Source organism: Bos grunniens, chromosome X (genome assembly GCF_055505025.1).
Source record: "Bos grunniens cultivar Pamir isolate PY7600 chromosome X, Bosgru_T2T1.0, whole genome shotgun sequence".
In the NCBI taxonomy this organism is placed as follows: Eukaryota; Metazoa; Chordata; class Mammalia; order Artiodactyla; family Bovidae; genus Bos; species Bos grunniens.
Window position 1 is genome coordinate 110526678 of NC_141194.1, and position 9780 is coordinate 110536457.

Sequence of the window (9780 nt, forward strand, 5' to 3'; positions counted from 1 at the left end):
TCCACCCATCCTTCTGTCCCACACCCCTGTGCCTGCCCCCATTGGATCATGGCCTCTATTATTTGGTCCCAGCAGCCTGTGGAGTTGTGACATAATTGAGGCCCCACTCTACTCCTTCCATGAGGGTAAAAGAGGATCTATTTTCAGAAGCCTTGACAGGCAGGGTCCAGGAGTCCCAGAGCAGGCAGGTCATATCGTCCATTGTCACCACATCAGTGAGAAGAAGACACCACACCCAGGGAGCCCTCCTCTGCCCCCACCACAGCCGGACCAGCTCATTAAGCCACACAGCTGTGGAGAGAGGAGTCATGTGATTCACCCTGGGGTATAGCAGGGAGACTGCTTGCATCCAAGTCTCTTGTTCCCTCAAGTGGGACACATTTCCACCCACCCCTTAGCCCTCCCCATAAGTAACTCTGGTGGCAGAAGCAAATTTATCCACAAATCACACACCAAGGACACAAAAATGCTTTTATTTAATTGCTAGCACAAATACAGAATTGAATTAAGTCAGTATAATACATTTCCATTATCCTTACAAACGTCTGTACAATAAACTTTGCTTTAAGTGCTGATTTGAATCAATAATTGAGATTTTTATTAAACAATGTTTTCTTAAATTCTAGAGAAAAAAAATCATTCCCTGGGCTGCCAACAACTTAACGCTGTGGATCACAGAACCTCCACCAACGTGGTGAGCTTGGCTGATGTTGGCAAGTATTCCTCCCCATGTCCCTCCACACTCCCCACCACAGGGAGGAGGCTCAGAGGGACGGGGCACGAAAGAAAGGCTTTTAGAGAGGCACTCGTTTACAAGTTCAAGCAGTACTCCATTCACTTCTGGCTACCAGTTATTACCTCAAATTCCCTTTTGATTGAAAAAGAAAGGTGTAAAACTGACTACATAAAAACATCAAGCTGTATTAAAAAAAAATCTCTAAGATAAAGAGTAGTGGTGAATTATAATATTAAAAGCATGACATAAATGATCTTAGCAACCATAAATTTGGATCTGGGGAAAAACTAGTTTATGGATGGATGTGTTTTTCTGGAACTAAGTGAAAGAAAATCCTGGCAAATATTGAAAAAAGGTAAGCAACTACAAATAACATAAAAATATCTCATCATTTACATTCGTGTTTGACTATAAAAATCAACACCAACGTTTGAATTTTCACAAAATAGAAATGATTCGGTGCAGCCACATCCTTCCTTTTGCCATTTGATCTCATAGGCATGAATATTTCTTTTAGTAAGATCTTATTAAGTGTGTTCTTCAGATATGGGTCATAGTTTGTTGCTGGAATTTAGAAAAACTTTTTCAAGTACTTGTACTTTATCGCAACTGCCTTTTGGATTGCCATTAAAAGTACAGTAAAGAGTTACACACTTAAACACATAAAGCTTGAAGGAAGGCTTTAACATAGAGCACCTTTACCACTGAGCATGCACTCCTCCCCCACCCCTCGAGGAATGGGAGAAGAAAGCAGAAACAAGGAGGAGGAAATGAGAGGGGAGAATGGGTTACACAGGTGTGGGGAAAAATCAGAGTCTACAAGTTCAAGGATCACTGTGGGTTCACGGTCAAACCCAGGAGGAAAGGGAAGCTCAAAACAACAGAAGTCAAATGTGAGGGAAATTTGGTAGCTCTAATAGCAAGCACACACACTCACACTTTTTCAGAGTACATAATGTAAAGGAGGAGTATGCCTGAAAAGGTGGGTGAAGCTTCTACCATGTCTGTGAGTCCATGCCCATGCACATCTGTTTGTGTGCAGATTCACTAAGCTATCTCAGTGTGCCTTACATATGCTAGGAAAACTTAAAAGTGGACCATTGCTTGGCCACTCCAAGAGCATTTTTTACACAGCCATTTCATCAGAATCAGCATCAACATCACTAAGCACAACCTCATGGTAATCAGTGGTGACCACAGGGGGGTCAACAGTGGCGGCAGCAGCAGCGGTAGGGTACAGCAAGCTGGCAGCAGAGTCGGAGGAGTCACTGGCAGGGCTGGAGGTAGGGTCAGAGAGGTCAAAGATGTCACACTCCAGGTGGCAGGAGGCTGCAAGCTCAGAATGGCTGGCGATGACAGGCTTAGAGTGGCTAGTGGTGATGGGCTCGAGATAGTCAGGAGTGGTGGGCTCAGAGTGAATGGTAGCATGCTGGGTGTAGCCAGTGGTGGGTTTGGGGAAGCTCGTGGCAGGGCTGATGGCAGTCTTGGAGGGACCAGTGACAGGCTTGGGGTGGCTGGAGGAAGGCTTGAAATAGACAGAGTCGGCCTTGAAATAGACAGAGGAAGGCTTGAAATGGACAGAGGCTGGTTTAGGATAGACAGTGGCAGACCTGGACTGGCCCGAGGCAGACTTAGGGTGAGCAGAGGCAGATTTGCGGCGGGCAGAGGCAGACCTGGAATGGCCAGAGGCTGGCTTAGGGTGGCCAGAGACACACTCAGGTTGGCCAGCTGCACTATGACCAGGTAGGGGAACATTCCGGACGCTCATCGGTATTTCCTCCACAGCAGGACAGGCACGGGCACGGTCTTGTTCACGGGCTTGTGCACGGGCATGGGCACGGGCGCGGGCACGGGCGCGGGCCTCCTGCATCTCACAGACATCAGTGAGGAGGCCAGAGAGGAACAGGACAGGATGCCGCATCGCGTGGAAGATGGTCCAGTATTCTCTTCGGAAATTCTCATTGAGGACACCATAGATCACCGCGTTGAGGCAGCTATTGAAGTAGGCTATAAAGTAAGCTGCAAGATAAACCCAGTTGGGGATCTTGTCTGCCATCTCCTTTGGACTGACAGCCACCAGAACAGTGAGCGCATTGATAGGGCACCAGCACACTGCAAAGAGGAGGAAGATCACAAACATGGTTAGAAAATTGCGAACCTCAGCAAGCTGGTTGTTCGGGTTCTGTCCAGCCGGGTCACGGGCTGCCAGCACTTTGGTCCAGATCTTCATGTAGCAGAAACCCACTATGAGCAGAGGAAGGACAAAGTGGATGCAGACAATGGTCACAGCAAAGGCGGGGTTATTCACATAGTTAAAGATGCAGGTGTAGGTGCGAGGATCATACTCGATGGTGCCAATGTACATGTTGGGTAGGACAGCCAGAAGGGTCATGATCCAGGTGACAGCCAGATAAATGCAGGTATTGCGCACACTAAAGATGCGCTCATACTGGAGGCTGTGGCAGATGTAGCAGTAACGGTTGATGGCGATGGCCATGATGTTGAAGATAGAACCGACCACACTCAGGCCTGTGATGAACCCCACCATCTGGCACTGTAACTTGCTGAGATCCCAGCCGCCGATGGCCATGGCATGTAGCATCAGAGGATAGGGGTAGACGGCCACCAGAATATCAGCCACAGAGAGGCTAACCACAAAGACGTTGCCTGAAAAACATATAGGGGTGGAGGGGCAGAGGAAAGACAGAGAGGAATAAATGGTTAAGTTTCGGAAATCTACAAATGTAAGCTGGAGGGAAAGGCCAGCTGGAGTGACAACTTAGAATTCTAGAATTCTTTCAGAGAAATACAGTCGTGTTTTTATTTTTAGTTACAAGCATGTCCCAAGTGGTTTTGATGCACAAGCTCAAAAGGTTCAAGCTCCTGTCCTTTCACCAAGTTTTTTTTTTTCCTTCAGAGAACGTCATGCTGCTTTGGGAAAGAAGTGAAGTTACCACAGAACGAGCCTGCTGGGGGGACCTTCACACTCCCCCACACATGGACAGACCCGCGGACACTATTTTAAACAAAAACAAAAAGGCAGACCCCTTTTTAAACAAAAACAAAATGCAAACTTTTGGCGAGGGGAGTAGGAAGGGAGCACTGGGTGCTAGATGGTGCAGTCCGTTGTAAACAGGCTAGAGGGTGGTGATGAGTTTGGAGGACTGTCAGGAAGTCTCAACCTCGCCTACCCAAAAACATAAATTTGCCCCCTGCCTTCTCTAACTTACGCATTTACAACAGCAAACGCGCCTAAAGAGAACTGCCTGAGAAAGGGCATTAGAGGCCGTCCTTGTCTTAAGCAGTCTTTCCCAGCGGGATCAGACAAGAATCTCAGACCTAACCCTGTAAATACTTACCATTTCCCAGGTAACGTAAGAGTAAAAACTGAGGCGGGTGAGGTAGGAAGGCCCTATAAAATTTTGTCTTGAGAAACAGTGAGCAAGGAGGGCGGGGCGGGGGGGTAATCAGAAAAATCTCTGCAAGGATCAGAAGAGCCTGCTCCTCGCGGGTCCCGGTGCAGAGCCCTGTCATCAGCAAGTTCGCTCCCCTACACACGGGCTCCAGCGCACGGCCCCAGGCTTTACTGGAGCTAAATATGAAATGGGGGAAGGGGAGACATGCCCCCACTCCTGTTTCGTAGGGCGGCGATAGGAACGCTGTTTGTAAAACCTGTAAGGTCAAAGTGCAGGAGCCGATCCCTTTTTCTGGGAACACCTCGTTGCTAATGAGAATTGGTTTGGCAAAATACTGCACTTCATCTTGGACTGGGAGAAAATGAGCACTTTTAAAAAGGCAAAGGAATGGCTCCTTCTGACCGCTTCCTCCCGCGCTGCCAAAGTGGGGCCTCAGTGCTTCTACCCAAGACGTTCTTTCTAGGGTTTTCCCTCAAAGTCATCATATCAGAGAAGAAGAGAAGCAAAGCCTTGAAAACAAAACCACGACAACCAAAACACCTTTATTTCAATTATAGAAAGAAAGGAAGGAGAAGAAGGAAAGAAGACAAAACGGACTTTGCAGGCGCGTTCCCCCCTGGGGCGCTCCGGCTTTGGGCAACTTCGGACCTCACTGCTGAGGTGCAGGTGAGATGCCAGCGGGCGGCCCCGCGCCTCTGGGGAACAGCGGAGAAATCAGACACACCCATCAGAGTTTAAAAGAAAACTTTTCGTGACTGTGCTCCTCTGTGCCTCTAGAAACTTGTATGGTGTTTGTGATTCCTCGTCCAAGCAAAGTAATCTCGCAGAGATTGGCGCCCTCCTATCCCTGGCACCCCTTTGGCCCGGGTCCCGTCGGTGCCCATCCCCTTCAGATCCCATCCCCTTGCTCCCCTCTGCCCTCGAGCCCCAGCCAGCCAGGATCTAGGCGGCGGAGACCCTGGGCGCTACCCCCTCCCTCCGGGAGCCGGAGCAGGGTTTTTGGGCCCCTTCGCCCCTCCTCCGCCTCCCCCTCCCAAAAGTCCTCTCCGGCCCAACCTGCAAACGTTGCTCGCTGGCCCGCCCTGTCCGCCGTCCCCGCCCCGGGCACACAGCGCCCAGCAGCCTCCTGCACGGTTTCCCGGGCCCGCTCGCAGCCGTCCCCCTCCCCTTGCCACTGGCGAGCCACGAAGGGAGTCTGGATCTGCGCTCCGCCCCATCCCAGATCCCCGCGCTTTACGGTCTCCCTGTGGTTCCCCACTACGCCGTCTGAGCTCTCCCGCAGCCTTCCAGCGATCCTTATCGGTTCTGCTGTCTTCTGTGCCCCCAGGACGCCGAGTTCCCAAACCTTTCCGCCGCCTCGTCCTGCGACCCCCGACATCTCGCTTACGGACTTCGGGATCTCTGCTGCAGCCGCTGCCGCCGCCTGCTGCGCCCAGCCGCCCTCTCGCCTCTCTCTGCCGTGCGCCCTGGGACGGGCGGACAGAGCTCGGCTCCGGAGGGCTCAGACCGCCCTGATCCACACTCAGACTCGAGGGGTCTGCGCTCCGCCGCCCGGGAGCCGCCCTGGAGCCACAGGGCTTAGGCGAGCGGGGGCTCAGCCAGGCTTGGGCTCCACCGCCGCCGCGCCGCGCTGCGCTCTGGCAAACGCCGCCTCGGCCGCGGAGAACTTAACTTTACCGGAGCGAGTCGCAACCCCGCTGCTCCCTCCGCGTCAATTCCCCCCGCGCTGCCTCGCCGCGGCCACCTCTTCTGCGGCGTCCGACTCGGCGTGCTGTCCCCGGGCGGCCGCTGGACTCTCCGCTTGGATGCCGGCTCCCTCTGCATCAGGTTCCCGACGGGGCAGGGCTCGGCGGTCTGCCGCGCACCTCGGGGACCTGAGATTTGCACTTGGACGCCCAGAGCTTCTCCAAACGTCCGCAGCCTGGAGAAGCTCTAAGTTGATGAGACCTCCCCCCTGGCAGAATATCACCACCGCGATTCGCCGGGACATGGGAAGCAGGGCCGTCCACACGTTCCCTATTCCATGCACCCAAACTAACACCCTAGGGGTTGGAAGTGGCTGCACCGTGGGTAGGGAGAAGGAAGGGGGTCTTACCAGAGTTTCGGAGCTTCTTGTTCTTCGACACAGCCAAAATGACCATGGAGTTGCCAATCAGGTCTACGACGATGGTGATAACCATTGCACAGAACATGAAGACGATTAGAGCCGGTGGGTAGTCCGGTTGCGGCAGTTTGCAGCCGATACAGCCGTATGGGGTAGGGACCGCCAGGGTGCGTCCCATGTTGCTGCTGAGGATCGTTAGGTCCTCCCAGCCAGGTCCGGACAGCGAACACCTGTTCTGTTGCTGGGAGCTTCGGAAAAGCTGCCACCCCTGCGAGAGTCTGAGAGCAAATGACAGCATTCCCGCCCCTCTCCGATGAGCTTTTAAAGCCTCAAGAGGTGGCTAGCTCCACCCCAAACCCCTCCCTCTGACCAATCAGAGCTCCCTGACCGCCCCCTCTTTGATCTCTAACTGGTTTTGGACAAATCCAACGCGAGGTGTCGTCTTGCTTCCGACTGCCTTCTTTGTGCTTTGCCTCTAGCCGGTCCCCCTCCCACCACCGTCCCCAGGTACCCTGCATCGTGACCAGCTCGGAATCCACCTCCCCGCACCAGCCACTGCGCATCCGTTTCTAGCAAGTTCTCCCTCCCTCTCCATACGCAAACACCCGGGCACAGCCCTGTAGTTTGCAGAACAGGGCAATAGAGTCCCTCTTGGGGTCCAGGGCCAACCCAAGCCAGTCTGAAGCCCCTAACAGAGTGTGCGGGCAGCCAGTGGCCCTTTGCATCATAGATATTCACCCCTGCAGTGTCCTTGAGAAGTTCCTCCCATCCTATTACTTTTGCCTGTTCAAAGCCTTCTGTACTGTGTGGGAAGCAGAGGACAGCTGCTGCCGGCGGCTTCCATCCCCAATCTGCATCCCAATCTCTACGGAACTTATCCCCACTCCAGTGCCTGGCAGGAGCTGGTTGACTCCCTTAGCGGCAGCGGTGGGTGGCCACTCAGTCCAGTCCCAGACTTGTGTTCTCCTTAAGGAGATGGCCCCTATGCCAGGCTCTGGGAGCAGAGTTTGTACTCTGGGAGTGAGGGGAGGTCGAAAGGAGTCGCTTGCTCCCAACTCTGGGACAAGTGAGAGTGTGAGCGCATCCTTTCCCCGCTGCCTGGTACCCTGGAGGCTGCTCTGGGAGAAAGTTAAACGGGGGCGGGGGGCGGGAAGCCCTTCTCTTGGACTGCCGCTGCTCAAAAAGAAACCCTAGGCTAGCGGCTCCGACTCCCGTTTCCTCTCTAGGTGCCCCGCACGCTTAACCGAGTGGCGCGGGGCGCTTGATGAGCTCCGGGAGCTACGCCGGAGCGGCGGGACAGGCGCGGAGATGCCGGGCTATGCAACCCAGAAGCCCCCGGCAGACCAGCGGCCCCGCCCCAGGCATAACTCCTCTCGGTCCTTTTCCTTTGCGGGGGGTCTCATTTCGACCTCAACTGGGTCGGGCCGCCCCCTCGGCCCCGCGGATCTCCATCCCCAGGAGTCACAGTTCCCTGTGGTGCGCCCAGGCTCTCGGAGCTCACAGGCCACGCGAAATCCGAGAGGTTCGGGCTCTATATAGGGGGGAGATTCGGATACTCGGTTCCTCAACGACCTTGCTCTTGGGGGTAGATTTCGTGCCAGCTGCTCAAAGTTACGACTCTGATTGAGAAGTCTCCCAGACAATTTCAGCAACACCTTGAAACTTGTCCCAGACTTGGCTGCAGTGGGGTAGAGGGGGTTGCACTGTCCCGGAGCGCCACCATCTGGATGGTGGGGGGCGGGGCGGGGGAGAAAGGCTGGGGGGATGTTTCCGCAGATGACTTCAACATTCAGGGACCTTTAAGGGAAAGACAGACGAGACGGAAAAAATCAAGATCGCATGCACCTTCTCTAGTTGAGAGGTCCAAACTAGTAATGTGTCCTCTTGTTTGTTTGAACATGAACGCCTCACCCGCATTCTGCGCACGCTGAAAAGGGAATCTGCAAGAACAATCTTCTGCCTGGAGTCTTTTCTCATTCAGTATCTCACTGCTCCGCGTCGCCTGGAGCCCCGGCCGCGCGCAGTCAGGGCCAAACTCAGCCAGGATTCGAGATAAACGCAGTCCCCCAACAGGCTCCGATGTCTCCTCTAGGCAACCATAAGCTCCTAAAAAGAGGCCAAAGCCGAAAGCTCCTTTGCACCGTGAAGTCGTTCGTTCACATCTGGCTGCTAATGCAGGTTTCCCAAGGGTTTAGATCCTTTTACTTGTAGCAAAGAATGGTTTTAAATTCAAGTAAATAAAAATTTGAATGAAAAAAGAAACCAGCATTCTAATGACTTAAGGCACTGGAGCGTTCCCTACCCTACCCACTGCCCCCACCCCCCAAAAAAAATTGTAAAGGGAGCTGGCAAACTGTTATCCAGTGCACTGTCCTTCTGAGATCAGATGGCCCCAGAGCTAGTGGAGGCCAAGGACAGTGGGGATTCTAGATGGACTGTGGCCTAGACTTCCTTGGGACTGAGGAATGAGCAGGACAGAGGGTCACCTGGTCCGTGGCCCCTGCCCCTGTTCCAGTATGGCTTGATCATAACCTCGTGGGGCTTGGATGTTTCCATACCAGACAAGTGGACAAGGCAACGATTTTAATAATGGGGGTAAGAGAATTCTGCATCTGGCTAATTTTCTTATTTTTATGAATTATCTTAAAAAAATTCTGAAAATAGTCCCAATCCTAAGAAAAACAGATGGATATCAAATCCGTTATGTGGATACCTATGAAGAAGAAAGCCAGTCAGGTTCTGAAAGGGTAGGGCAAGCTCCATGTGCAATTATATTGGAACAGTTAAGGGGGGAGATTTTTACTGAGTAGAGGGCAGTGTATATGGTTTATTTAAGCTTCCAAAAGGTTTTGAATTGTGTCTTTCTAAAAGACCTGCTAGGAAGTGCTAATAATTGAAGATGGAGAGAAACACTTTACTGGGGATTTGCAAGCTATTAGGATATAGATTCAAAACAGAGCAGAACTTGGACATTCCCTGGGGATCCCAGGAAAACCTTGAAAACCCATATGGAGGTTGGGAAGCTTTGAGAAAATGCAACAGATAGCAGACAGAGAATTGTATGGAGAGTTTTCAGTCCTGGAACCCAGCGGGGTCCCAAGGTGATCCTTTCCCTTAGGTCACTTATTATGAGATTAGGGAGACTACACAGTCTCCCAAAGGACCCCCAGCACTGAAAGCTCAGCCATTCCGGTCAGAGGTGGTGCCAAGGGGCATTCTGTACAGAAGGTTGATATTAAAAGATTTTCCCCCTCTTCTTGTTGATACAGAAACCTTTCATCTCAGCCTCCACATTTCTCATCTTGTTTAAGGTGTTTTATTGAAGTACACTTAATTTACAAGATTGTGTTAGTTCCAGGTGTACAGCAAAGTGATTCAGTGATTCATGTGTTCTTTTTAGATTCTTTTCCATTAAAGGGCATTACAGGATATTAAGTATAGTTTCCTGTGCTATACAGTATGTCCTTGTTGTTTATCTATTTTATAGATAGCAGTGTGTATATATTAGTCCCAAACTCATAATT

General features: G+C 52.0%; 1 protein-coding gene across 2 annotated transcripts; it reads right to left on the reverse strand.

The window, feature by feature from the left end:
- Positions 1-457: 457 nt before the first annotated feature.
- Positions 458-6721, reverse strand: GPR50 (G protein-coupled receptor 50). 2 transcript variants are annotated; one of them, XM_086388867.1, is made up of 2 exons: positions 6248-6721; positions 458-3403 (listed from the first exon to the last, which is right to left on the reverse strand). In XM_086388867.1, exons 1-2 carry the CDS (start codon positions 6552-6554, stop codon positions 1863-1865), a joined length of 1848 nt encoding a protein of 615 aa, XP_086244993.1. In that variant the 5' UTR covers positions 6555-6721; the 3' UTR covers positions 458-1862. The 2 variants fall into 2 exon arrangements, with proteins under 2 accessions (XP_086244993.1, XP_086244994.1); XM_086388868.1 differs by having other exon boundaries at positions 458-2848; positions 6248-6546.
- Positions 6722-9780: the final 3059 nt, after the last annotated feature.

Bases quoted from the DNA above. Each gene is read 5' to 3' on its own strand.
- GPR50 (XM_086388867.1), bottom strand. From the start codon at position 6,554: ATGCTGTCATTTGCTCTCAGACTCTCGCAGGGGTGGCAGCTTTTCCGA. The intron at 3,404-6,247 runs GTAAGACCCCCT...TATGTTTTTCAG, and splicing joins CAAGAAGCTCCGAAACTCTG to GCAACGTCTTTGTGGTTAGC.